Source organism: Scleropages formosus, chromosome 6, assembly GCF_900964775.1.
Source record: "Scleropages formosus chromosome 6, fSclFor1.1, whole genome shotgun sequence".
In the NCBI taxonomy this organism is placed as follows: Eukaryota; Metazoa; Chordata; class Actinopteri; order Osteoglossiformes; family Osteoglossidae; genus Scleropages; species Scleropages formosus.
In genome coordinates, this window is record NC_041811.1 from 20907411 (window position 1) to 20935397 (window position 27987).

General features: G+C 55.4%; 1 protein-coding gene across 1 annotated transcript in view; it reads left to right on the forward strand.

Moving 5' to 3' along the window:
* The first annotated feature begins 1214 nt into the window (after positions 1-1214).
* The window catches only part of LOC108923720 (transcription factor TFIIIB component B'' homolog), a 33321-nt gene continuing 6548 nt past the window's right edge, over positions 1215-27987 (forward strand). Inside the window, exons 1-13 of the mRNA XM_029253080.1 lie at positions 1215-1746; positions 2123-2232; positions 2379-2441; positions 2576-2719; positions 2865-2998; positions 3829-3923; positions 4307-4361; positions 4539-4682; positions 25233-25466; positions 25573-25633; positions 26291-26489; positions 26862-27019; positions 27115-27487. Of these exons, the coding sequence (XP_029108913.1) occupies positions 1225-1746; positions 2123-2232; positions 2379-2441; positions 2576-2719; positions 2865-2998; positions 3829-3923; positions 4307-4361; positions 4539-4682; positions 25233-25466; positions 25573-25633; positions 26291-26489; positions 26862-27019; positions 27115-27487 (2292 nt within the window). The 5' untranslated portion in view covers positions 1215-1224. The remainder of the gene's footprint in view (positions 1747-2122; positions 2233-2378; positions 2442-2575; positions 2720-2864; positions 2999-3828; positions 3924-4306; positions 4362-4538; positions 4683-25232; positions 25467-25572; positions 25634-26290; positions 26490-26861; positions 27020-27114; positions 27488-27987) is intronic.

Sequence of the window (27987 nt, forward strand, 5' to 3'; positions counted from 1 at the left end):
TACCACTGGCTTGTCATAGAATCGAGTAGTAAGTATAGTAAGGCGTTTGTGATCAGAACAGTGTCAGTTTTTTGTCCTTTGTCTGTATATTGGTTTTGGCACGTACTTTAAAATAGACAGGTGGATTCCCTAAGCAGATCAAATTAGATTCATTTGCTCCTTTGGCGAAGGGGGCGCGGTGGTGCAGTGGGTTGGACCGGGTCCTGCTCTCCGGTGGGTCTGGGGTTTGAATCCCGCTTGGGGTGCCTTGCGACGGACTGGCGTCCCGTCCTGGGTGTGTCCCCTCCCCCTCTGGCCTTACGCCCTGTGTTACCGGGTAGGCTCCGGTTCCCCGCCACCCCGTATGGGACAAGCGGTTCTGAAAATGTGTGTGTGTGTGTGTGTGTGCGCGCGCTCCTTTGGCCATAGGTACACCTGAGTATTACTTCTGTTACTTTGGTTAACATTATAATTAGGTTATATTTTCCTGTTCTCATTTAGATTAGTATCATGTTTATTGCTGGTGTTAAATTGTGCTGAACTCTTTACTGACAGGATGATGCGGAGATCACGGATTGCTGTACGGCCCAATGTAAGGCCTGGAAGCCGAGGGCTGACCGCCACACAGGATGCACAGCCTGTGTGGAGCAGCACAAATGATGCTCGGGACTGTGATGAAGCACCTCAGAGCTCTGGGACGGAAGCTGGTGGAGCTGGAGTGCAGAAGGGGGCAGCAGACCAACCTGATGAAAAAGAATGCAGCGATCATTCAACACATAGTACCCGTTGTTCACAGCCGGAAAAAGCTTCTTTTCACTTGTAAGTCTTATTTCTTTGGTGATATTTTTATTAAACATTTCTTGTAATTTACCATTACACTGCTAAAAATTTTCTTAAACTAGCTAGGGCCTGCATGAGGGTACCATAGCTTGACCCATCGTTGGTCTTGATCTGGCAGCATTCTGGTCCTAAGTCTGAATCTTTAGCCAATATGTGACCAACTATAAGAGTTCAGTATGAAATGTAATTACTGTTTTTTTTTTTTTTTTTTCTGTAATGGTTTACCAGGACATATTAATTATCTGCACTGTAACTTACTTTTTGTTATATACTTTTTCCTGCTGTCTGATGAAGGGATGGAAAACACCAGAATGGAGAGACCACTGCTTGTAGCAACCCCCCAGTTCCTTCCTGGCAAAGAAGAAATCGATTTTGTGTCATGCCTAAATTCTTACCAAGACCAGGATGATTGCAGCACCAACCCGCTCATTTCACAGGACTCCCAGGTCTCCTGCCGCAAAGGCAGTAGGAAGTCCCCCAGCTGAGGTCACAGTAGCTGAATCTGAAGGCCAGCTGCAGTTGAACAGCAATTCCTCACATGCTCTCAGATCTCCAAGCAGACAGAGGGCTTCTAGCTGTGGAAAACAGCCCAAAATTCAAAGCAGACCTGCACCCTTGTCATCAGCCTCCAAAAACCAGAGTGATTCTTCTCAAGCGAGGAAACTTGTATCTAAAACAACGCCATGTTTGCCTGCGGAAGTGTTGGAGCGACAGCAGGAGGCAGCCCCCAGCCACAGCAGGGCCTTCACAAGTGAACCCTCTCCAGTGGCTCCAAAGTTATTACAGGGCATTGTGTCATTTACAAAGGTCCATCCACCTCTGTCCACCTTGACCTCAAGGAACCAGAGTATCTCCTTTGAACGCGAGAGGATTGTGAAGGCCAACAAGCTGAGGGAGCTTCTAAAGCGAGAATGGAAAAAAGAGAGGGTTAGTATGATTCTGATTAGTCCTGGTAACTGTTGCCTTTTCAAGATGTGTTGAAATAATATCCCTTTGCTTAAAATGCCAAACTTACCAATTCCTGTTTTGTGTTCTACAGTTACTGACCATATTTCATTTTGTACACCTTGCTTTTGTTTTTTTTTTTTTTTTTTTTTTTTTTTTGTGGTATGCCAAATTTAATTTTTGTTTTTATAATGCCACCACCACTAGACATGGTGTAAAAACTATACTTAGATTTATGTTATAGCTTTTCATGTATTTTTTTGTATGATGCTTCTTTAAAAGTTTGTTAAATATTGTAACTTTCTCAGTATATTTAACAATATTGCAGTAGTGATTAATAAAAAATGTGTTCCTGTAGAAGCACAAGAAAAGCAAATCCATCGTTTCTGAATGCAACACACCACAGGACCGTAACAAGATGACAATGGCAGACCTTATCCACTATCTTCCAGACACCAATCCAATGAAGTAATATTACCTTTTCATTTCAACATTGTTTTAGCTATTTTCTGAGATTCTTGCTATTCACGTTTCATTGTAATTTTGTGTTTTTCCAAGCTTTATAAATTTATATTTGATGTTTGAAGAGTTAAAAATCATTTGATATCAAACAGATCCTACCTCGTGGAGGAGATGAAACACACTGAAAAAGTTGTTCCGTCATCACCGTGCAAAAAGTAAGAGCCTCTGTGTGGTTCTTGATGTGGAATACATGTTTGACAGCATCTATCATTTCTTTTTGTGTGATTGTAGATTACTAAGCCCTTCTGAAAAAGAATCTGATCATGCTCTTCCTTTATTTTTTTTAAAGTCTGCATGAGGACCCACGAAAAAATGAAGTAGAGGATGACAGGCATGTGGAGGATACTGATAATGATCCTGCCCAGGATGCTCAGCTGGCAGTGCCTAGGGTAAAAGTGGCAGAAGACGGTTCCTTGATTATCGATGAGGAAAGGTAACATCCTTGTTTTGTAACTTTTTGCTACATTCTTTTCTGCCACATTACAAGCTCCGTGAATTATGGCAAGAAAGTGTACGTACTTAAGACAAGTTGAATCCTCCAGCGTTTTTCCCAGCACATCACTTTTTGTACATTTCAGTTTAACTGTTGAGGTCTCGAGGGTTAAAGGCCCTAACACAGTGGAGGAGAATGACCCCATTTTTGAACGTGGATCTTCAACGACTTACTCGAGCTTCCGGAAAACCAGCTACACTAAGCCCTGGTCTGACAAAGGTAAAAATAAAAAAAATTAACAAAGATTATCTTAATTATAAACATTTTCTTTTCATTAACCTTACCTATATAATAGCAAAGAAATTGTATAAGGTTCGGTACACATTTGTATACAGGTGGTCCCCGATTTATGATGGGGTTATGGTCTGCAAAAGCCATCATAAGTCAGAAATATTGTAGGTCAAAAATGCGTTTAATACACCTCACCTACCAAACATCATAGCCTAACATACGTGCAGTGGCCATCACGGGCTTGCTACCTTCATGCTGATTGTTATCTTGAGTTTCTCCTCAAGAGTAATTGCCCTCCTCTTGTTCTTCCCACCAGTAACAGGAGAGACAGATGGGTGTTTCTGTGACATTACGGATGCAGAAAACACAGCCTAGGTACAGGGGGGTATTTGTATAGCGACTGCATGGCAGACTGAGAGATGCCAATAGCTGCCGCCGCCCAGCATCGTGAGAGAGTATCCCACCGCATATTTCTTGCCCGGGGGGGGGAAAAAAATCAAAATTCAAAATTCGAAGTACAGTTTCTACTGAATGTCTATTGCCAGCTCACCATCGTAAAGTCAAAAAAATTGTAAGTCGAAGCATCGTAAATCGAGGACCACCTGTATTCTGAATTGTGTGTCACTCTGGAGAAAAATGTGTGCTAAATGCATGAATGTAATTGACAGGAAAAGCATGATTTAGTAGTAAAAAAAAAATAAATAAATAAAAAAAAGACACGTATAGTATACAGCTTGGCATAGTATATACTGTGTGTCCAGTCTAAAATACTGGTCAGTAGACGGATTCATCCTCCTTATGTTTTCTTGTGTCTGCAGAGACAGACATGTTCTTCTTGGCCATCAGCATGGTAGGGACTGACTTCTCCATGATTGGCCAGCTTTTTCCTCACCGTGAAAGGGCAGAGATTAAGGTACAGACCACTTCAGAAGTCATGAATACGCTTTAAAGACACGTGTCAGCGTTATCAAGTTAGTCTTTGTGCATCTGTGTATTGCCTTGCAGGAAAGCAAAGCATTGGTAAAATTTAGGTCCAGTAATCTTTGGACAACAGATAAAAATAGAAAACATGGGGGGGGGGAGGTTTATGTAGAATTTTCACAGGTTCTAGAGGGGAACGAGGTTTTTCCATTCCTGTAAAAATATGTAGTTACGGAAACTGTGCAAGTACCCATTATGAGGCAAAAATAAATTTATAAGCATATAGTTTACAAACAAAGACTATGTTTTAGATTATATATTTATAAATACATTTTTGCATTATTTAAAAATGTTGTTCCATTGTGTTTCTCACAGAACAAATTCAAAAAAGAAGAGCGAACTAATTCTTGGAGGATTGATAAGGCTTTCAGTAAGTGCAAAAAGCCATATGAACTGAGATTTTTTTTTTTTTTTTGGTCTTTCTGTTTTACTCCTCTAAATTGAATGCAATCTGAACCTTACTGCTGTAACTTTGGTTAAGTCAGAAAGTGAATTCTAGGTATAAACCGTCCAAACCCTTGTTTAACAGAAATTGTCTACTTCACAGGAGAGAAGCGCCGACTTGACCTTAACTACTTTAACACACTCCTGAAGAAGACTCTGGCTGAGGAGAACATGAAGCGGGAGAAATCTAAACCTGATAGTCAGATCAAGAGAAAGGTAGCAAGAAAACCGTCTAGTAAACAAAAAGGTAACTTTACATCAGGGTGTCGTACTTGTTTCATAGAGCAAGCCAAGTAGGATTTGTGCCGCCTGCAGTGGGCCAGTCTTGTACATCATATTTCTGTAACAGCAGAGATGATGATTAGCAGTGCGGATGAACACTATTCATAGCCGCAGTAAGTTATTAATGCTTGATTCACCTGTACTCTATATTGCTGTATGCTGATTCAGTACCCCTGTGCTACTGTTACTGAAAAGTAAGCAGTTTCCAGATGAAAAAATATAAATCAATAATGAAGTATCACTAAGGTACCATGACATACTTGCTGTTTGTTTATGTTGTTACTGCCTGATACTGCTTAGCTTATACAACAGTCGCAAATTATGGAGTATGCAATGGAGCAATGGCAAGCATCAGAACAGTGTTCAAATTGCTGTCATTGAGTTGACAACCAGGGGGTGCGGTGGCGCAGTGGGTTGGACCACAGTCCTGCTCTCCGGTGGGTCTGGGGTTCGAGTCCCGCTTGGGGTGCCTTGCGATGGACTGGCGTCCCGTCCTGGGTGTGTCCCCTCCCCCTCCGGCCTTACGCCCTGTGTTGCCGGGTAGGCTCCGGTTCCCCGTGACCCTGTGTGGGACAAGCGGTTCTGAAAATGTGTGTGTGTGTGTGAGTTGACAACCATGCTTTGACATATTCATATTACAATTATTATTATATATTATTCACAACAGCGGTGGCACAGTGGAGCAGCAAGTAATATGTCAGGGTTAGGGCCGGAGCCTGGGCAATGGCTGGAGGTAGGGTTAGGGCTGGAGCTAGGGTTAGGGTTAGAGAATGTTATGTGCTGGAGCCTGCCTCAGGGTTTCGGCTTTTTGCGGGGCCGGCGCTGTGGCTTGCGCAGCAGCCGGATTTCAGCTGGGAGCTACGGTTTGGGCTGGAGGTCGGGTTAAGGCCGGAGCCTGGGCTATGGCTGGAGGTAGGGTTAAGGCTGGAGCTAGGGTTAGGGTTCGGGCTGGGGCAAGTGCTGGAGCCCGGCTAAGGGTTTCGGCTTTTTGCGCGGCCGGCGCTGTGGCTTGCGCAGCAGCCGGATTTCAGCTGGGAGATACGGTTTGGGCTGGAGGTTGGGTTAAGGCTGGAACCTGGGCTATGGCTGGAGGTAGGGTTAAGGCTGGAGCTAGGGTTAGGGTTCGGGCTGGGGCAAGTGCTGGAGCCCGCCTAAGGGTATCGGCTTTTTGCGGGGCCGGCGCTGTGGCTTGCGCAGCAGCCAGATTTCAGCTGGGAGCTACGGTTTGGGCTGGAGGTCGGGTTAAGGCTGGAGCCTGGGCTATGGCTGGAGGTAGGGTTAAGGCTGGAGCTAGGGTTAGGGTTCGGGCTGGGGCATGTGCTGGAGCCCGCCTAAGGATATCGGCTTATTGCGGGGCCGGCGCTGTGGCTTGCGCAGCAGCCAGATTTCAGCTGGGAGCTACGGTTTGGGCTGGAGGTCGGGTTAAGGCTGGAGCCTGGGCTATGGCTGGAGGTAGGGTTAAGGCTGGAGCTAGGGTTAGGGTTCGGGATGGGGCAAGTGCTGGAGCCCGCCTAAGGGTTTCGGCTTATTACGGGGCCGGCGCTGTGGCTTGCGCAGCAGCCGGATTTCAGCTGGGAGCTACAGTTTGGGCTGGAGGTCGGGTTAATGCTGGAGCCTGGGCTATGGCTGGAGGTAGGGTTAAGGCTGGAGCTAGGGTTAGGGTTAGAGAATGGTATGTGCTGGAGCCCGCCTAAGGGTTTCGGCTTATTGCGGGGCCGGCGCTGTGGCTTGCGCAGCAGCCGGATTTCAGCTGGGAGCTACGGTTTGGCTGGAGGTCGGGTTAAGGCCGGAGCCTGGGCTATGGCTGGAGGTAGGGTGAAGGCTGGAGCTAGGGTTAGGGTTCGGGCTGGGGCAAGTGCTGGAGCCCGGATAAGGGTTTCAGCTTATTGCGGGGCCAGCGCTGTGGCTTGCGCAGCAGCCGGATTTCAGCTGGGAGCTACGGTTCCGTCTGGAGGTCGGGTTAAGGCCGGAGCCTGGGCTATGGCTGGAGGTAGGGTTAAGGCTGGAGCTAGGGTTAGGGTTAGAGAATGGTATGTGCTGGAGCCCGCCTAAGGGTTTCGGCTTATTGCGGGGCCGGCGCTGTGGCTTGCGCAGCAGCCGGATTTCAGCTGGGAGCTACGGTTTGGGCTGGAGGTCGGATTAAGGCCGGAGCCTGGGCTATTTCTGGAGGTAGGGTTAAGGCTGGAGCTAGGGTTAGGGTTCCCGCTGGGGCAAGTGCTGGAGCCCGGCTAAGGGTTTCTGCTTATTGCGGGGCCGGCGCTGTGGCTTGCGCAGCAGCCAGATTTCAGCTGGGAGCTACGGTTTGGGCTGGAGGTCGGATTTAGGCCGGAGCCTGGGCTATGGCTGGAGGTAGGGTTAAGGCTGGAGCTAGGGTTAGGGTTCGGGCTGGGGCAAGTGCTGGAGCCCGGCTAAGGGTTTCGGCTTATTGCGGGGCCGGCGCTGTGGCTTGCGCAGCAGCCAGGATTTCAGCTGGGAGCTACGGTTTGGGCTGGAGGTCGGGTTAAGGCTGGAGCCTGGGCTATGGCTGGAGGTAGGGTTAAGGCTGGAGCTAGGGTTAGGGTTCGGGCTGGGGCATGTGCTGGAGCCCGCCTAAGGGTTTCGGCTTTTTGCGGGGCCGGCGCTGTGGCTTGCGCAGCAGCCGGATTTCAGCTGGGAGCTACGGTTTGGGCTGGAGGTCGGGTTAAGGCTGGAGCCTGGGCTATGGCTGGAGGTAGGGTTAAGGCTGGAGCTAGGGTTAGGGTTAGAGAATGGTATGTGCTGGAGCCCGGCCTAAGGGTTTCGGCTTATTGCGGGGCCGGCGCTGTGGCTTGCGCAGCAGCCGGATTTCAGCTGGGAGCTACGGTTTGGGCTGGAGGTCGGGTTAAGGCTGGAGCCTGGGCTATGGCTGGAGGTAGGGTTAAGGCTGGAGCTAGGGTTAGGGTTAGAGATGGGCATGTGCTGGAGCCCGCCTAAGGGTTTCGGCTTTATTGCGGGGCCGGCGCTGTGGCTTGCGCAGCAGCCGGATTTCAGCTGGGAGCTACGGTTTGGGCTGGAGGTCGGGTTAAGGCTGGAGCCTGGGCTATGGCTGGAGGTAGGGTTAAGGCTGGAGCTAGGGTTAGGGTTCGGGATGGGGCATGTGCTGGAGCCCGCCTAAGGGTTTCGGCTTATTGCGGGGCCGGCGCTGTGGCTTGCGCAGCAGCCGGATTTCAGCTGGGAGCTACGGTTTGGGCTGGAGGTCGGGTTAAGGCTGGAGCCTGGGCTATGGCTGGAGGTAGGGTTAAGGCTGGAGCTAGGGTTAGGGTTCGGGATGGGGCAAGTGCTGGAGCCCGCCTAAGGGTTTCGGCTTTTTGCGGGGCCGGCGCTGTGGCTTGCGCAGCAGCCGGATTTCAGCTGGGAGCTACGGTTTGGGCTGGAGGTCGGGTTAAGGCTGGAGCCTGGGCTATGGCTGGAGGTAGGGTTAAGGCTGGAGCTAGGGTTAGGGTTCGGGATGGGGCATGTGCTGGAGCCCGCCTAAGGGTTTCTGCTTTTTGCGGGGCCGGCGCTGTGGCTTGCGCAGCAGCCAGGATTTCAGCTGGGAGCTACGGTTTGGGCTGGAGGTCGGGTTAAGGCTGGAGCCTGGGCTATGGCTGGAGGTAGGGTTAAGGCTGGAGCTAGGGTTAGGGTTCGGGCTGGGGCAAGTGCTGGAGCCCGCCTAAGGGTTTCGGCTTATTAGCGGGGCCGGCGCTGTGGCTTGCGCAGCAGCCGGATTTCAGCTGGGAGCTACGGTTTGGGCTGGAGGTCGGGTTAAGGCTGGAGCCTGGGCTATGGCTGGAGGTAGGGTTAAGGCTGGAGCTAGGGTTAGGGTTAGAGAATGGTATGTGCTGGAGCCCGCCTAAGGGTTTCGGCTTATTGCGGGGCCGGCGCTGTGGCTTGCGCAGCAGCCGGATTTCAGCTGGGAGCTACGGTTTGGGCTGGAGGTCGGGTTAAGGCTGGAGCCTGGGCTATGGCTGGAGGTAGGGTTAAGGCTGGAGCTAGGGTTAGGGTTCGGGCTGGGGCAAGTGCTGGAGCCCGGCTAAGGGTTTCGGCTTATTGCGGGGCCGGCGCTGTGGCTTGCGCAGCAGCCGGATTTCAGCTGGGAGCTACGGTTTGGGCTGGAGGTCGGGTTAAGGCCGGAGCCTGGGCTATGGCTGGAGGTAGGGTTAAGGCTGGAGCTAGGGTTAGGGTTAGAGAATGGTATGTGCTGGAGCCCGCCTAAGGGTTTCGGCTTATTGCGGGGCCGGCGCTGTGGCTTGCGCAGCAGCCGGATTTCAGCTGGGAGCTACGGTTTGGGCTGGAGGTCGGGTTAAGGCCGGAGCCTGGGCTATGGCTGGAGGTAGGGTTAAGGCTGGAGCTAGGGTTAGGGTTCGGGCTGGGGCAAGTGCTGGAGCCCGCCTAAGGGTTTCGGCTTATTGCGGGGCCGGCGCTGTGGCTTGCGCAGCAGCCGGATTTCAGCTGGGAGCTACGGTTTGGGCTGGAGGTCGGGTTAAGGCCGGAGCCTGGGCTATGGCTGGAGGTAGGGTTAAGGCTGGAGCTAGGGTTAGGGATTAGAGAATGGTATGTGCTGGAGCCCGCCTAAGGGTATCGGCTTATTGCGGGGCCGGCGCTGTGGCTTGCGCAGCAGCCGGATTTCAGCTGGGAGCTACGGTTTGGGCTGGAGGTCGGGTTAAGGCCGGAGCCTGGGCTATGGCTGGAGGTAGGGTTAAGGCTGGAGCTAGGGTTAGGGTTCGGGCTGGGGCAAGTGCTGGAGCCCGCCTAAGGGTTTTGGCATTTAGCGGGGCCGGCGCTGTGGCTTGCGCAGCAGCCGGATTTCAGCTGGGAGCTACGGTTTAGACTGGAGGTCGGGTTAAGGCCGGAGCCTGGGCTATGGCTGGAGGTAGGGTTAAGGCTGGAGCTAGGGTTAGGGTTCGGGCTGGGGCAAGTGCTGGAGCCCGCCTAAGGGTTTCGGCTTTATTGCGGGGCCGGCGCTGTGGCTTGCGCAGCAGCCGGATTTCAGCTGGGAGCTACGGTTTGGGCTGGAGGTCGGGTTAAGGCCGGAGCCTGGGCTATGGCTGGAGGTAGGGTTAAGGCTGGAGCTAGGGTTAGGGTTCGGGATGGGGCAAGTGCTGGAGCCCGCTAAGGGTTTCGGCTTTTTGCGGGGCCGGCGCTGTGGCTTGCGCAGCAGCCGGATTTCAGCTGGGAGCTACGGTTTGGGCTGGAGGTCGGGTTAAGGCTGGAGCCTGGGCTATGGCTGGAGGTAGGGTTAAGGCTGGAGCTAGGGTTAGGGTTAGAGATGGTATGTGCTGGAGCCCGGCTAAGGGTTTCGGCTTTTTGCGGGGGCCGGCGCTGTGGCTTGCGCAGCAGCCGGATTTCAGCTGGGAGCTACGGTTTGGGCTGGAGGTCGGGTTAAGGCTGGAGCCTGGGCTATGGCTGGAGGTAGGGTTAAGGCTGGAGCTAGGGTTAGGGTTAGAGAATGGTAAGTGCTGGAGCCCGGCTAAGGGTTTCGGCTTTTTGCGGGGCCGGCGCTGTGGCTTGCGCAGCAGCCGGATTTCAGCTGGGAGCTACGGTTTAGGCTGGAGGTCGGGTTAAGGCTGGAGCCTGGGCTATGGCTGGAGGTAGGGTTAAGGCTGGAGCTAGGGTTAGGGTTAGAGAATGGTATGTGCTGGAGCCCGCCTAAGGGTTTCGGCTTATTGCGGGGCCGGCGCTGTGGCTTGCGCAGCAGCCGGATTTCAGCTGGGAGCTACGGTTTGGGCTGGAGGTCGGAGTTAAGGCCTGGAGCCTGGGCTATGGCTGGAGGTAGGGTTAAGGCTGGAGCTAGGGTTAGGGTTAGAGGAGGGTAAGTGCTGGAGCCCGGCTAAGGGTTTCGGCTTATTGCGGGGCCGGCGCTGTGGCTTGCGCAGCAGCCGGATTTCAGCTGGGAGCTACGGTTTGGGCTGGAGGTCGGGTTAAGGCTGGAGCCTGGGCTATGGCTGGAGGTAGGGTTAAGGCTGGAGCTAGGGTTAGGGTTAGGAGATGGGTCAAGTGCTGGAGCCCGGCTAAGGGTTTCGGCTTTTGCGGGGCCGGCGCTGTGGCTTGCGCAGCAGCCGGATTTCAGCTGGGAGCTACGGTTTGGGCTGGAGGTCGGGTTAAGGCTGGAGCCTGGGCTATGGCTGGAGGTAGGGTTAAGGCTGGAGCTAGGGTTAGGGTTAGAGAATGGTATGTGCTGGAGCCCGCCTAAGGGTTTCGGCTTTTGCGGGGCCGGCGCTGTGGCTTGCGCAGCAGCCGGATTTCAGCTGGGAGCTACGGTTTGGGCTGGAGGTCGGGTTAAGGCTGGAGCCTGGGCTATGGCTGGAGGTAGGGTTAAGGCTGGAGCTAGGGTTAGGGTTCGAGGATGGGCAAGTGCTGGAGCCCGGCTAAGGGTTTCGGCTTTTTGCGGGGCCGGCGCTGTGGCTTGCGCAGCAGCCGGATTTCAGCTGGGAGCTACGGTTTGGCTGGAGGTCGGGTTAAGGCTGGAGCCTGGGCTATGGCTGGAGGTAGGGTTAAGGCTGGAGCTAGGGTTAGGGTTCGGGCTGGGGCAAGTGCTGGAGCCGGCCTAAGGGTTTCGGCTTTTGCGGGGCCGGCGCTGTGGCTTGCGCAGCAGCCGGATTTCAGCTGGGAGCTACGGTTTGGGCTGGAGGTCGGGTTAAGGCTGGAGCCTGGGCTATGGCTGGAGGTAGGGTTAAGGCTGGAGCTAGGGTTAGGGTTCGAGCTGGGGCAAGTGCTGGAGCCCGGCTAAGGGTTTCGGCTTATTGCGGGGCCGGCGCTGTGGCTTGCGCAGCAGCCGGATTTCAGCTGGGAGCTACGGTTTGGGCTGGAGGTCGGGTTAAGGCCTGGAGCCTGGGCTATGGCTGGAGGTAGGGTTAAGGCTGGAGCTAGGGTTAGGGTTCGGGCTGGGGCAAGTGCTGGAGCCCGCCTAAGGGTTTCGGCTTTTTGCGGGGCCGGCGCTGTGGCTTGCGCAGCAGCCGGATTTCAGCTGGGAGCTACGGTTTGGGCTGGAGGTCGGGTTAAGGCCGGAGCCTGGGCTATGGCTGGAGGTAGGGTTAAGGCTGGAGCTAGGGTTAGGGTTAGAGAATGGAAAGTGCTGGAGCCCGGCTAAGGGTTTCGGCTTTTTGCGGGGCCGGCGCTGTGGCTTGCGCAGCAGCCGGATTTCAGCTGGGAGCTACGGTTTGGGCTGGAGGTCGGGTTAAGGCCGGAGCCTGGGCTATGGCTGGAGGTAGGGTTAAGGCTGGAGCTAGGGTTAGGGTTAGGGCTGGGGCAAGTGCTGGAGCCCGCCTAAGGGTTTCGGCTTTTTGCGGGGCCGGCGCTGTGGCTTGCGCAGCAGCCGGATTTCAGCTGGGAGCTACGGTTTGGGCTGGAGGTCGGGTTAAGGCCTGGAGCCTGGGCTATGGCTGGAGGTAGGGTTAAGGCTGGAGCTAGGGTTAGGGTTAGAGAATGGTATGTGCTGGAGCCCGCCTAAGGGTATCGGCTTTTTGCGGGGCCGGCGCTGTGGCTTGCGCAGCAGCCGGATTTCAGCTGGGAGCTACGGTTTGGGCTGGAGGTCGGGTTAAGGCCGGAGCCTGGGCTATGGCTGGAGGTAGGGTTAAGGCTGGAGCTAGGGTTAGGGTTCGGGCTGGGGCAAGTGCTGGAGCCCGGCTAAGGGTTTCTGCTTTTTGCGGGGCCGGCGCTGTGGCTTGCGCAGCAGCCGGATTTCAGCTGGGAGCTACGGTTTGGGCTGGAGGTCGGGTTAAGGCCGGAGCCTGGGCTATGGCTGGAGGTGGGGTTACGGCTGGAGCTTGGGTTAGGGTTAGAGAATGCAAAGTGCTGGAGCTCGGCTAAGGGTTTCTGCTTTTTGCGGGGCCGGCGCTGTGGCTTGCGCAGCAGCCGGATTTCAGCTGGGAGCTACCATTACGGCTGGAGGTCGGGTTAAGGCCGGAGCCTGGGCTATGGCTGGAGGTAGGGTTAAGGCTGGAGCTAGGGTTAGGGTTAGAGACTGGTAAGTGCTGGAGCCCGCCTAAGGGTTTCGGCTTTTTGCGGGGCCGGCGCTGTGGCTTGCGCAGCAGCCGGATTTCAGCTGGGAGCTACGGGTTTCGGGCTGGAGGTCGGGTTAAGGCCGGAGCCTGGGCTATGGCTGGAGGTAGGGTTAAGGCTGGAGCTAGGGTTAGGGTTCGGGCTAGGGCAAGTGCTGGAGCCCGGCTAAGGGTTTCTGCTTTTGCGGGGCCGGCGCTGTGGCTTGCGCAGCAGCCGGATTTCAGCTGGGAGCTACGGTTTGGGCTGGAGTCGGGTTAAGGCCGGAGCCTGGGCTATGCTGGAGGTAGGGTTAAGGCTGGAGCTAGGGTTAGGGTTAGAGAATGGTAAGTGCTGGAGCCCGCCTAAGGGTTTCGGCTTGTTGCGGGGCCGGCGCTGTGGCTTGCGCAGCAGCCGGATTTCAGCTGGGAGCTACCATTACGTCTGGAGGTCGGGTTAAGGCCGGAGCCTGGGCTATGGCTGGAGGTAGGGTTAAGGCTGGAGCTAGGGTTAGGGTTAGAGAATGGTATGTGCTGGAGCCCGCCTAAGGATATCGGCTTATTGCGGGGCCGGCGCTGTGGCTTGCGCAGCAGCCGGATTTCAGCTGGGAGCTACGGTTTGGGCTGGAGGTCGGATTAAGGCCGGAGCCTGGGCTATTTCTGGAGGTAGGGTTAAGGCTGGAGCTAGGGTTAGGGTTCGGGCTGGGGCAAGTGCTGGAGCCCGGCTAAGGGTTTCTGCTTATTGCGGGGCCGGCGCTGTGGCTTGCGCAGCAGCCGGATTTCAGCTGGGAGCTACGGTTTGGGCTGGAGGTCGGATTTAGGCCGGAGCCTGGGCTATGGCTGGAGGTAGGGTTAAGGCTGGAGCTAGGGTTAGGGTTAGAGATGGGGCAAGTGCTGGAGCCCGCCTAAGGGTTTCGGCTTATTGCGGGGCCGGCGCTGTGGCTTGCGCAGCAGCCGGATTTCAGCTGGGAGCTACGGTTTGGGCTGGAGGTCGGGTTAAGGCCGGAGCCTGGGCTATGGCTGGAGGTGGGGTTACGGCTGGAGCTTGGGTTAGGGTTAGAGAATGGAAAGTGCTGGAGCTCTGCTAAGGGTTTCTGCTTTTTGCGGGGCCGGCGCTGTGGCTTGCGCAGCAGCCGGATTTCAGCTGGGAGCTACAGTTCCGTCTGGAGGTCGGGTTAAGGCCGGAGCCTGGGCTATGGCTGGAGGTAGGGTTAAGGCTGGAGCTAGGGTTAGGGTTAGAGAATGGTATGTGCTGGAGCCCGCCTAAGGATATCGGCTTATTGCGGGGCCGGCGCTGTGGCTTGCGCAGCAGCCGGATTTCAGCTGGGAGCTAGGGTTTGGGCTGGAGGTCGGATTTAGGCCGGAGCCTGGGCTATGGCTGGAGGTAGGGTTAAGGCTGGAGCTAGGGTTAGGGTTAGAGAATGGGTAAGTGCTGGAGCCCGCCTAAGGGTTTCGGCTTATTGCGGGGCCGGCGCTGTGGCTTGCGCAGCAGCCGGATTTCAGCTGGGAGCTACGGTTTGGGCTGGAGGTCGGGTTAAGGCTGGAGCCTGGGCTATGGCTGGAGGTAGGGTTAAGGCTGGAGCTAGGGTTAGGGTTAGAGAATGGTAATGTGCTGAGCCCGGCTAAGGGTTTCGGCTTTTGCGGGGCCGGCGCTGTGGCTTGCGCAGCAGCCGGATTTCAGCTGGGAGCTACGGTTTGGGCTGGAGGTCGGGTTAAGGCTGGAGCCTGGGCTATGGCTGGAGGTAGGGTTAAGGCTGGAGCTAGGGTTAGGGTTCGGGCTGGGCAAGTGCTGGAGCCCGCCTAAGGGTTTCGGCTTTTTGCGGGGCCGGCGCTGTGGCTTGCGCAGCAGCCGGATTTCAGCTGGGAGCTACGGTTTGGGCTGGAGGTCGGGTTAAGGCTGGAGCCTGGGCTATGGCTGGAGGTAGGGTTAAGGCTGGAGCTAGGGTTAGGGTTCGAGAATGGTAAGTGCTGGAGCCCGCCTAAGGGTTTCGGCTTTTTGCGGGGCCGGCGCTGTGGCTTGCGCAGCAGCCGGATTTCAGCTGGGAGCTACGGTTTGGGCTGGAGGTCGGGTTAAGGCTGGAGCCTGGGCTATGGCTGGAGGTAGGGTTAAGGCTGGAGCTAGGGTTAGGGTTAGAGAATGGTATGTGCTGGAGCCCGCCTAAGGGTTTCGGCTTTTTGCGGGGCCGGCGCTGTGGCTTGCGCAGCAGCCGGATTTCAGCTGGGAGCTACGGTTTGGGCTGGAGGTCGGGTTAAGGCTGGAGCCTGGGCTATGGCTGGAGGTAGGGTTAAGGCTGGAGCTAGGGTTAGGGTTCGGGATGGGGCATGTGCTGGAGCCCGCCTAAGGGTTTCGGCTTTTTGCGGGGCCGGCGCTGTGGCTTGCGCAGCAGCCGGATTTCAGCTGGGAGCTACGGTTTGGGCTGGAGGTCGGGTTAAGGCTGGAGCCTGGGCTATGGCTGGAGGTAGGGTTAAGGCTGGAGCTAGGGTTAGGGTTAGAGAATGGTATGTGCTGGAGCCCGCCTAAGGGTTTCGGCTTTTTGCGGGGCCGGCGCTGTGGCTTGCGCAGCAGCCGGATTTCAGCTGGGAGCTACGGTTTGGGCTGGAGGTCGGATTAAGGCCGGAGCCTGGGCTATGGCTGGAGGTAGGGTTAAGGCTGGAGCTAGGGTTAGGGTTCGGGCTGGGGCAAGTGCTGGAGCCCGCCTAAGGGTTTCGGCTTTAGCGGGGCCGGCGCTGTGGCTTGCGCAGCAGCCGGATTTCAGCTGGGAGCTACGGTTTAGACTGGAGGTCGGGTTAAGGCCGGAGCCTGGGCTATGGCTGGAGGTAGGGTTAAGGCTGGAGCTAGGGTTAGGGTTCGGGCTGGGGCAAGTGCTGGAGCCCGCCTAAGGGTATCGGCTTTTTGCGGGGCCGGCGCTGTGGCTTGCGCAGCAGCCAGATTTCAGCTGGGAGCTACGGTTTGGGCTGGAGGTCGGGTTAAGGCTGGAGCCTGGGCTATGGCTGGAGGTAGGGTTAAGGCTGGAGCTAGGGTTAGGGTTCGGGATGGGGCATGTGCTGGAGCCCGCCTAAGGGTTTCTGCTTTTTGCGGGGCCGGCGCTGTGGCTTGCGCAGCAGCCGGATTTCAGCTGGGAGCTACGGTTTGGGCTGGAGGTCGGGTTAAGGCTGGAGCCTGGGCTATGGCTGGAGGTAGGGTTAAGGCTGGAGCTAGGGTTAGGGTTCGGGCTGGGGCAAGTGCTGGAGCCCGCCTAAGGGTTTCTGCTTATTTGCGGGGCCGGCGCTGTGGCTTGCGCAGCAGCCGGATTTCAGCTGGGAGCTACGGTTTGGGCTGGAGGTCGGGTTAAGGCTGGAGCCTGGGCTATGGCTGGAGGTAGGGTTAAGGCTGGAGCTAGGGTTAGGGTTAGAGAATGGTATGTGCTGGAGCCCGCCTAAGGGTTTCGGCTTATTGCGGGGCCGGCGCTGTGGCTTGCGCAGCAGCCGGATTTCAGCTGGGAGCTACGGTTTGGGCTGGAGGTCGGGTTAAGGCTGGAGCCTGGGCTATGGCTGGAGGTAGGGTTAAGGCTGGAGCTAGGGTTAGGGTTCGGGCTGGGGCAAGTGCTGGAGCCCGGCTAAGGGTTTCAGCTTATTGCGGGGCCGGCGCTGTGGCTTGCGCAGCAGCCGGATTTCAGCTGGGAGCTACGGTTCCGTCTGGAGGTCGGGTTAAGGCCGGAGCCTGGGCTATGGCTGGAGGTAGGGTTAAGGCTGGAGCTAGGGTTAGGGTTAGAGAATGGTATGTGCTGGAGCCCGCCTAAGGGTTTCGGCTTATTGCGGGGCCGGCGCTGTGGCTTGCGCAGCAGCCGGATTTCAGCTGGGAGCTACGGTTTGGGCTGGAGGTCGGGTTAAGGCTGGAGCCTGGGCTATGGCTGGAGGTAGGGTTAAGGCTGGAGCTAGGGTTAGGGTTCGGGCTGGGGCAAGTGCTGGAGCCCGCCTAAGGGTTTCGGCTTATTGCGGGGCCGGCGCTGTGGCTTGCGCAGCAGCCGGATTTCAGCTGGGAGCTACGGTTTGGGCTGGAGGTCGGGTTAAGGCTGGAGCCTGGGCTATGGCTGGAGGTAGGGTTAAGGCTGGAGCTAGGGTTAGGGTTAGAGAATGGTATGTGCTGGAGCCCGCCTAAGGGTTTCGGCTTTTGCGGGGCCGGCGCTGTGGCTTGCGCAGCAGCCGGATTTCAGCTGGGAGCTACGGTTTGGGCTGGAGGTCGGGTTAAGGCTGGAGCCTGGGCTATGGCTGGAGGTAGGGTTAAGGCTGGAGCTAGGGTTAGGGTTAGAGAATGGTATGTGCTGGAGCCCGCCTAAGGGTTTCGGCTTTTGCGGGGCCGGCGCTGTGGCTTGCGCAGCAGCCGGATTTCAGCTGGGAGCTACGGTTTGGGCTGGAGGTCGGGTTAAGGCTGGAGCCTGGGCTATGGCTGGAGGTAGGGTTAAGGCTGGAGCTAGGGTTAGGGTTAGAGAATGGTATGTGCTGGAGCCCGCCTAAGGGTTTCGGCTTTTTGCGGGGCCGGCGCTGTGGCTTGCGCAGCAGCCGGATTTCAGCTGGGAGCTAACGGTTTGGGCTGGAGTCGGGTTGGGGGAAGGCCGGAGCCTGGGATAATGGCTGGAGGTAGGTTAAGCTGGAGCTAGGGTTAGGGTTCGGGCTGGGGCAAGTGCTGGAGCCCGCCTAAGGGTTTCGGCTTATTGCGGGGCCGGCGCTGTGGCTTGCGCAGCAGCCGGATTTCAGCTGGGAGCTACGGTTTGGGCTGGAGGTCGGGTTAAGGCTGGAGCCTGGGCTATGGCTGGAGGTAGGGTTAAGGCTGGAGCTAGGGTTAGGGTTAGAGAATGGTATGTGCTGGAGCCCGCCTAAGGGTTTCGGCTTTTTGCGGGGCCGGCGCTGTGGCTTGCGCAGCAGCCGGATTTCAGCTGGGAGCTACGGTTTGGGCTGGAGGTCGGGTTAAGGCTGGAGCCTGGGCTATGGCTGGAGGTAGGGTTAAGGCTGGAGCTAGGGTTAGGGTTCGGGCTGGGGCAAGTGCTGGAGCCCGGCTAAGGGTTTCGGCTTTTGCTGGGGCCGGCGCTGTGGCTTGCGCAGCAGCCGGATTTCAGCTGGGAGCTACGGTTTGGGCTGGAGGTCGGGTTAAGGCTGGAGCCTGGGCTATGGCTGGAGGTAGGGTTAAGGCTGGAGCTAGGGTTAGGGTTAGAGAATGGTATGTGCTGGAGCCCGCCTAAGGGTTTCGGCTTTTTGCGGGGCCGGCGCTGTGGCTTGCGCAGCAGCCGGATTTCAGCTGGGAGCTACGGTTTGGGCTGGAGGTCGGGTTAAGGCTGGAGCCTGGGCTATGGCTGTAGGTAGGGTTAAGGCTGGAGCTAGGGTTAGGGTTCGGGCTGGGACAAGTGCTGGAGCCCGGCTAAGGGTTTCGGCTTTTTGCGGGGCCGGCGCTGTGGCTTGCGCAGCAGCCGGATTTCAGCTGGGAGCTACGGTTTGGGCTGGAGGTCGGGTTAAGGCTGGAGCCTGGGCTATGGCTGGAGGTAGGGTTAAGGCTGGAGCTAGGGTTAGGGTTCGGGCTGGGGCAAGTGCTGGAGCCCGCCTAAGGGTTTCGGCTTTTTGCGGGGCCGGCGCTGTGGCTTGCGCAGCAGCCGGATTTCAGCTGGGAGCTACGGTTTGGGCTGGAGGTCGGGTTAAGGCTGGAGCCTGGGCTATGGCTGGAGGTAGGGTTAAGGCTGGAGCTAGGGTTAGGGTTAGAGAATGGTATGTGCTGGAGCCCGGCTAAGGGTTTCGGCTTATTGCGGGGCCGGCGCTGTGGCTTGCGCAGCAGCCGGATTTCAGCTGGGAGCTACGGTTGGGCTGGAGGTCGGGTTAAGGCTGGAGCCTGGGCTATGGCTGGAGGTAGGGTTAAGGCTGGAGCTAGGGTTAGGGTTCGGGCTGGGGCAAGTGCTGGAGCCTGCCTAAGGGTTTCGGCTTTTTGCGGGGCCGGCGCTGTGGCTTGCGCAGCAGCCGGATTTCAGCTGGGAGCTACGGTTTGGGCTGGAGGTCGGGTTAAGGCTGGAGCCTGGGCTATGGCTGGAGGTAGGGTTAAGGCTGGAGCTAGGGTTAGGGTTCGGGCTGGGGCAAGTGCTGGAGCCCGCCTAAGGGTTTCGGCTTTTTGCGGGGCCGGCGCTGTGGCTTGCGCAGCAGCCGGATTTCAGCTGGGAGCTACGGTTTGGGCTGGAGGTCGGGTTAAGGCCGGAGCCTGGGCTATGGCTGGAGGTAGGGTTAAGGCTGGAGCTAGGGTTAGGGTTAGAGAATGGGATGTGCTGGAGCCCGCCTAAGGGTTTCGGCTTTTTGCGGGGCCGGCGCTGTGGCTTGCGCAGCAGCCGGATTTCAGCTGGGAGCTACGGTTTGGGCTGGAGGTCGGGTTAAGGCTGGAGCCTGGGCTATGGCTGGAGGTAGGGTTAAGGCTGGAGCTAGGGTTAGGGTTAGGGATGGGGCAAGTGCTGGAGCCCGCCTAAGGGTTTCGGCTTTTTGCGGGGCCGGCGCTGTGGCTTGCGCAGCAGCCGGATTTCAGCTGGGAGCTACGGTTTGGGCTGGAGGTCGGGTTAAGGCTGGAGCCTGGGCTATGGCTGGAGGTAGGGTTAAGGCTGGAGCTAGGGTTAGGGTTAGAGAATGGTATGTGCTGGAGCCCGCCTAAGGGTTTCGGCTTTTTGCGGGGCCGGCGCTGTGGCTTGCGCAGCAGCCGGATTTCAGCTGGGAGCTACGGTTTGGGCTGGAGGTCGGGTTAAGGCTGGAGCCTGGGCTATGGCTGGAGGTAGGGTTAAGGCTGGAGCTAGGGTTAGGGTTAGAGAATGGTATGTGCTGGAGCCCGCCTAAGGGTTTCTGCTTTTTGCGGGGCCGGCGCTGTGGCTTGCGCAGCAGCCGGATTTCAGCTGGGAGCTACGGTTTGGGCTGGAGGTCGGGTTAAGGCTGGAGCCTGGGCTATGGCTGGAGGTAGGGTTAAGGCTGGAGCTAGGGTTAGGGTTAGAGATGGGGCAAGTGCTGGAGCCCGCCTAAGGGTTTCGGCTTTTTGCGGGGCCGGCGCTGTGGCTTGCGCAGCAGCCGGATTTCAGCTGGGAGCTACGGTTTGGGCTGGAGGTCGGGTTAAGGCTGGAGCCTGGGCTATGGCTGGAGGTAGGGTTAAGGCTGGAGCTAGGGTTAGGGTTAGAGAATGGTATGTGCTGGAGCCCGCCTAAGGGTTTCGGCTTATTGCGGGGCCGGCGCTGTGGCTTGCGCAGCAGCCGGATTTCAGCTGGGAGCTACGGTTTGGGCTGGAGGTCGGGTTAAGGCTGGAGCCTGGGCTATGGCTGGAGGTAGGGTTAAGGCTGGAGCTAGGGTTAGGGTTAGAGAATGGTATGTGCTGGAGCCCGCCTAAGGGTTTCGGCTTTTTGCGGGGCCGGCGCTGTGGCTTGCGCAGCAGCCGGATTTCAGCTGGGAGCTACGGTTTGGGCTGGAGGTCGGGTTAAGGCTGGAGCCTGGGCTATGGCTGGAGGTAGGGTTAAGGCTGGAGCTAGGGTTAGGGTTAGAGAATGGTATGTGCTGGAGCCCGCCTAAGGGTTTCTGCTTTTTGCGGGGCCGGCGCTGTGGCTTGCGCAGCAGCCGGATTTCAGCTGGGAGCTACGGTTTGGGCTGGAGGTCGGGTTAAGGCTGGAGCCTGGGCTATGGCTGGAGGTAGGGTTAAGGCTGGAGCTAGGGTTAGGGTTCGGGCTGGGGCAAGTGCTGGAGCCCGCCTAAGGGTTTCGGCTTTTTGCGGGGCCGGCGCTGTGGCTTGCGCAGCAGCCGGATTTCAGCTGGGAGCTACGGTTTGGGCTGGAGGTCGGGTTAAGGCTGGAGCCTGGGCTATGGCTGGAGGTAGGGTTAAGGCTGGAGCTAGGGTTAGGGTTAGAGAATGGTATGTGCTGGAGCCCGCCTAAGGGTTTCTGCTTTTTGCGGGGCCGGCGCTGTGGCTTGCGCAGCAGCCGGATTTCAGCTGGGAGCTACGGTTTGGGCTGGAGGTCGGGTTAAGGCTGGAGCCTGGGCTATGGCTGGAGGTAGGGTTAAGGCTGGAGCTAGGGTTAGGGTTCGGGCTGGGGCAAGTGCTGGAGCCCGGCTAAGGGTTTCGGCTTTTTGCGGGGCCGGCGCTGTGGCTTGCGCAGCAGCCGGATTTCAGCTGGGAGCTACGGTTTGGGCTGGAGGTCGGGTTAAGGCTGGAGCCTGGGCTATGGCTGGAGGTAGGGTTAAGGCTGGAGCTAGGGTTAGGGTTCGGGCTGGGGCAAGTGCTGGAGCCCGCCTAAGGGTTTCGGCTTTTTGCGGGGCCGGCGCTGTGGCTTGCGCAGCAGCCGGATTTCAGCTGGGAGCTACGGTTTGGGCTGGAGGTCGGGTTAAGGCTGGAGCCTGGGCTATGGCTGGAGGTAGGGTTAAGGCTGGAGCTAGGGTTAGGGTTAGAGAATGGTATGTGCTGGAGCCCGCCTAAGGGTTTCGGCTTATTGCGGGGCCGGCGCTGTGGCTTGCGCAGCAGCCGGATTTCAGCTGGGAGCTACGGTTTGGGCTGGAGGTCGGGTTAAGGCTGGAGCCTGGGCTATGGCTGGAGGTAGGGTTAAGGCTGGAGCTAGGGTTAGGGTTCGGGCTGGGGCAAGTGCTGGAGCCCGCCTAAGGGTTTCGGCTTTTTGCGGGGCCGGCGCTGTGGCTTGCGCAGCAGCCGGATTTCAGCTGGGAGCTACGGTTTGGGCTGGAGGTCGGGTTAAGGCTGGAGCCTGGGCTATGGCTGGAGGTAGGGTTAAGGCTGGAGCTAGGGTTAGGGTTAGAGAATGGTATGTGCTGGAGCCCGCCTAAGGGTTTCGGCTTATTGCGGGGCCGGCGCTGTGGCTTGCGCAGCAGCCGGATTTCAGCTGGGAGCTACGGTTTGGGCTGGAGGTCGGGTTAAGGCTGGAGCCTGGGCTATGGCTGGAGGTAGGGTTAAGGCTGGAGCTAGGGTTAGGGTTAGAGAATGGTATGTGCTGGAGCCCGCCTAAGGGTTTCTGCTTATTGCGGGGCCGGCGCTGTGGCTTGCGCAGCAGCCGGATTTCAGCTGGGAGCTACGGTTTGGGCTGGAGGTCGGGTTAAGGCTGGAGCCTGGGCTATGGCTGGAGGTAGGGTTAAGGCTGGAGCTAGGGTTAGGGTTCGGGCTGGGGCAAGTGCTGGAGCCCGCCTAAGGGTTTCGGCTTTTTGCGGGGCCGGCGCTGTGGCTTGCGCAGCAGCCGGATTTCAGCTGGGAGCTACGGTTTGGGCTGGAGGTCGGGTTAAGGCTGGAGCCTGGGCTATGGCTGGAGGTAGGGTTAAGGCTGGAGCTAGGGTTAGGGTTAGAGAATGGTATGTGCTGGAGCCCGGCTAAGGGTTTCGGCTTTTTGCGGGGCCGGCGCTGTGGCTTGCGCAGCAGCCGGATTTCAGCTGGGAGCTACGGTTTGGGCTGGAGGTCGGGTTAAGGCTGGAGCCTGGGCTATGGCTGGAGGTAGGGTTAAGGCTGGAGCTAGGGTTAGGGTTCGGGCTGGGGCAAGTGCTGGAGCCCGCCTAAGGGTTTCGGCTTATTGCGGGGCCGGCGCTGTGGCTTGCGCAGCAGCCGGATTTCAGCTGGGAGCTACGGTTTGGGCTGGAGGTCGGGTTAAGGCTGGAGCCTGGGCTATGGCTGGAGGTAGGGTTAAGGCTGGAGCTAGGGTTAGGGTTAGAGAATGGTATGTGCTGGAGCCCGCCTAAGGGTTTCGGCTTTTTGCGGGGCCGGCGCTGTGGCTTGCGCAGCAGCCGGATTTCAGCTGGGAGCTACGGTTTGGGCTGGAGGTCGGGTTAAGGCTGGAGCCTGGGCTATGGCTGGAGGTAGGGTTAAGGCTGGAGCTAGGGTTAGGGTTCGGGCTGGGGCAAGTGCTGGAGCCCGCCTAAGGGTTTCGGCTTTTTGCGGGGCCGGCGCTGTGGCTTGCGCAGCAGCCGGATTTCAGCTGGGAGCTACGGTTTGGGCTGGAGGTCGGGTTAAGGCTGAAGCCTGGGCTATGGCTGGAGGTAGGGTTAAGGCTGGAGCTAGGGTTAGGGTTAGAGAATGGTATGTGCTCGAGCCCGCCTAAGGGTTTCTGCTTATTGCGGGGCCGGCGCTGTGGCTTGCGCAGCAGCCGGATTTCAGCTGGGAGCTACGGTTTGGGCTGGAGGTCGGGTTAAGGCCGGAGCCTGGGCTATGGCTGGAGGTAGGGTTAAGGCTGGAGCTAGGGTTAGGGTTCGGGCTGGGGCAAGTGCTGGAGCCCGCCTAAGGGTTTCGGCTTTTTGCGGGGCCGGCGCTGTGGCTTGCGCAGCAGCCGGATTTCAGCTGGGAGCTACGGTTTGGGCTGGAGGTCGGGTTAAGGCTGAGCCTGGGCTATGGCTGGAGGTAGGGTTAAGGCTGGAGCTAGGGTTAGGGTTAGAGAATGGTATGTGCTGGAGCCCGCCTAAGGGTTTCTGCTTATTGCGGGGCCGGCGCTGTGGCTTGCGCAGCAGCCGGATTTCAGCTGGGAGCTACGGTTTGGGCTGGAGGTCGGGTTAAGGCCGGAGCCTGGGCTATGGCTGGAGGTAGGGTTAAGGCTCGAGCTAGGGTTAGGGTTAGAGAATGGTATGTGCTGGAGCCCGCCTAAGGGTTTCGGCTTTTTGCGGGGCCGGCGCTGTGGCTTGCGCAGCAGCCGGATGTCAGCTGGGAGCTACAGTTTGGGCTGGAGGTCGGGTTAAGGCTGGAGCCTGGGCTATGGCTGGAGGTAGGGTTAAGGCTGGAGCTAGGGTTAGGGTTCGGGCTGGGGCAAGTGCTGGAGCCCGCCTAAGGGTTTCGGCTTTTTGCGGGGCCGGCGCTGTGGCTTGCGCAGCAGCCGGATTTCAGCTGGGAGCTACGGTTCCGTCTGGAGGTCGGGTTAAGGCCGGAGCCTGGGCTATGGCTGGAGGTAGGGTTAAGGCTGGAGCTAGGTTAGGGTTAGAGAATGGTATGTGCTGGAGCCCGCCTAAGGGTTTCGGCTTTTTGCGGGGCCGGCGCTGTGGCTTGCGCAGCAGCCGGATTGCAGCCGGGAGCTACGGTTTGGGCTGGAGGAAGGGTTAGGCCGGAGCCTGGGCTATGGCTGGAGGTAGGGTTAAGGCTGGAGCTAGGGTTAGGGTTAGAGAATGGTAGTGCTGGAGCCCGCCTAAGGGTTTCGGCTTTTTGCGGGGCCGGCGCCGTGGCTTGCGCACCAGCCGGATTTCAGCTGGGAGCTACGGTTTGGGCTGGAGGTCGGGTTAAGGCTGGAGCCTGGGCTATGGCTGGAGGTAGGGTTAAGGCTGGAACTAGGGTTAGGGTTCGAGCTAGGGTAATTGCTGGAGCCCGCCTATGGGTTTCGGCTTTTTGCGGGGCCGGCGCTGTGGCTTGCGCAGCAGCCGGATTTCAGCTGGGAGCTACGGTTACGTCTGGAGGTCGGGTTAAGGCTGGAGCCTGGGCTATGGCTGGAGGTAGGGTTAGGGGTGGTGTGAGATTGTGCAGGAATGAATCCCACGCTATCTGTGTGGAGTTTGCATGTTCTCTTGTTGTCTGAATGGGTTTCCTCCAGGTGCTCTGGTTTTCTTCCACAGTCCAAGACATTTAGTTCAGGTGAATTCCTAACACCAATTTGGCCATTGTATGTGAATGGTTGATCGTGTGTGTGTGTGTGTGTGTGTGTGTGTGTGTGTGTGTGTGTGTGTGTGTGTGTGTGTGTGTGTAGGGCTACCCTGCGATGGACTGGCATCCCATCTAGAGTGTACCCCTTCCGCCTTGTTTCCAGTGCTTCCGGCATGGGCTCCGATTTTTTTTTTCACAACCCAGAACAAAGTGTTACTGTAATTGGCTGTGTGGATTATTCATTACAGAAAATAGCTGTTCACAGATGGAAATTGTTCCGAGTGGGGACATAATTCTTGCAGATAAAGTTGTCACGCTGGGTTATTTTGAACCTGTGTAGCAGTGAAATGTTATATTCATATTTTTACCTGATGTGCATATGTCTATCAGCACCACAGATGAAAACTGCAAAGTCAACCACATTAATTATAGCATGCTTTCATCAGTTGCTAGTCACAAGTTTACCAAAATGTTGACTTTGTTGGAAAGCTGATTTTCAAAAAATGTGTTAAATCAATATCCTATACAGCTGTATTTTTTTGAAAGGCTTATACTGGCAAAGCTGTGTTTACTTGGGTGTATTAGTTATGCGCACATTAACATGCACTTATCTGTTCTCCACTGGAATATGCTGTCACTGTGGGCAAAGTATTGCTGGCCATTTGGTGGTATGATGGTATAATAGATTTAGTTACATAACTTTTGATAGGCAGATTTAGTCATTTGTGTATTATTAGTGCTATTTCATAAAGTCTATAATAACAGTGTTCAGCTGCAGGCAAAAACTTGCCCACTAATCATGTAGGCTGGATAACAGATTGTATGTTTGACTCCCCTGCTTTACACAACACTTGTCTTTTACACCAATTATATTTTTAGCCACTTTGCTCAAGGGTTTAAGGCCACAGCTTTTTTCTTTGTTTCCCAAAACATTTGTGCTTGGTCACTCCATTTCTAACTTTAGGTAAGGTCCTTAGCCCTAATGACCAAACTGCTGAGGAGGAAATGGACAACGAAGTGGCTGAGGTGGACTCTGAGACAGCTGAGAAAGAGAATGAGGACTGCACTAATGTCATTGAGGCTGCAAACGAAGATGCCTCTTTCCAAAGGAAACACAAATCTAAACTTGAGGAACTGGAAGATTCATCCTCTGAAAAGCACACAAATGGAAGGAGGCCAATTAACTGTAGTAATGATGGTAATGCTAAAGTCACAACAACGCTGAACAGGGACATGAGTTATATCATTTAAAGTCATGAATTTTTCTTACGCTGTGGTAACTTGTTTTTTTCTGCTCTTGACAGATGATGCTGTAGTCAGTGATTTAGTTACAGACACTCCAGCATCTCATGCTGATGCGAAAAGGTAAAAATAAGTGGATTAACATTTAACATACATTATTGATGGGATGTTTTTGCTACATTGTCATTTTACCCACATAATTTTGTTAACGTATACTTATTTAGTCACTCACTCCTTGTTGTCCAAACCAGGGATACAGTGATCCAGAGCCTATCGGGGAAGCATAAAGCACTAGGCGAGACAGCATACACCCCAGACTGGACACCAGTCCAACGCAGTGTAACCATAGGAAAATTTCATGCACACATTCACACACTATGGGGAGAGTCAACAATTCACCTGATATACATATATTTATTGTGGGATATATTTGTTTTGTGTGTCTGTATACATTGTACCCTTTAAATGCTTTGAGGCTGCTTTGTTGGAATGGGTGCTTTTAAAAATATACTGAATTTAAAAAATGAGAAAGCCAATAATGGAACTTCCTCAGTTCAGCACTGCATTTTCAAGAGAACACTCTTGATAATTCACTTCCAGCTGGACCTATTAGTCTAGGAGAATGCTTTACAATGAAAATTGTATGCACTGAAGTTGATAATATGCCTTTTCTCTCATCACAGTCATTTTTAACAGATTAAGGATGACTGCAAAGCTCACCAAGATCCAGAATTGGGAGCTTGGGCTCTGTAACATGTATTCTGTGTTTGTTAAAATCAGGTTGGAGACACCTGATCATCCTGAGGTAGCCAGAAAGGGGCCAGTGATCAAGCCAGCCCAGCTGTCAAGGGGACGCCTCCAAAAACCTATCCCAAACTTTGAAAGGCACTGGGCCAAGAAGCTTCTGGGGATGAAAGAAAAGCCTTGTAATAAAGCTAAAGCAGGATGTGAGCAAGATCAGGAAATTGGTGTCATAGAGGTACAGAATGTAACATGCATGTATTTTATATATACAGTATGGTCATATCTGAAGAATGAAGATTATTGTGCTGATTATTATTCCTTTATAACAATAATCATGATGTATTACAGCTCTCTTGTGGACATCTGGAATACAAAGTCTTAAGCAAACACAGAATATAAAATACAATGCAGTTAAAGTCACAAAAAGTAAAGCTTTAACAAAGCTGTCTTAAAAGATTGACAGTTTTTTCGAATTGTTAGTTTTATTTAATATTTTTCAGCTACTGTCTTAACAGCAGTTATCAGAACCAGAAGTACAAGCTTTTGAACTGGGCTTTATTTCCAGTGCCAGGTTATTTTTTTTAACAGCTGCTTTACTGTCACTAAGGCTGGTGCTGAAGCTGAAGGATACGTGGAGAACAAGCCTCAGCAAAGTAAGAGGCAAGCTGGAGGCGTCACCTCTCTTGACGATGATAAGGACGAGGATACAGAGGATGAGCTGGACCTAATGGCCATGCAGGAACAGATGCTCAACAAGCCCACCAGGTGCAGCAATGCACAGTTTGCTGTTCACACATACACATGTTCAATCAGCGATTTAACCCTGAAAATTATATATTGTGCCTGTCTGCCTGTGACAGGTCAGGAAGAATCCCGAAGATATCCCAGGTCTTGCAACAGGCTGGAGAGGAAGACTCCCCTGATGAGGCTTCATCCACCTCTCCTCCACCACAACCAAAGGCCTCCCCCAAACAGCAGCGCAGGAGAGCCAAACCTAAGCCCAACTTGGACATGAGCAAGAGGAGCAAGGGAGGCTTGAGGTCCAAGCTGGTCACCTTGCGAGCCCCACTTCCAGAGGACTGCGAGGAAGAGGAACAGAGTGAGGCCCGGCCCGAGGAGACCTACAGTTTTCCCATCAACCCTGAGGAGCAGAACCAGGCACCTGCCTTTGTGCCCTTGAGCCTACGTTCTCCAGAACCTGTGAGGCTGGAGGTTGAGGAAAGCATGGAGGAGGTGTGTGTGGAAATCCAGTAAAACTGAACTTTACTGCTGTGTCGTTTTGCCTGGGGGGGTGGGTAACCACTGGCACTTGAACCCCCCAGATGATTTATTTCTTCTCCCCTTCATCATATATTTTTTTCTTCCATTTTCCTCTCCTCAGCTCCCAACTAGTTTATTTGTCCAACTTTTTCAGACGTTATCACTGTTTCTGTTACTGTCTTGATTTTGGAAATGATTATTCTGTTCAGAATTGTTCAGTACTCTGCGTCACTCTGCTGAGAAGAGCACACTATAAAGATGAACTGAAATGAGCAGAATTGGGCCATATTGTGTGCTGAATGGCATAGTGGCGTAGCGGATAGTGCCGATGCCTCACAGTAACTTGCCTGTGGGTTCAGGTATGGTTTCATACTGTGTTGAGTTTACATGCTCTCCTTGTGTTTGTTTACAAAGTCCAAGGGCATGTGTTTCAGTTTTAGATGGCACTCAGTTGCTCATAGTGTGTAGTGAGT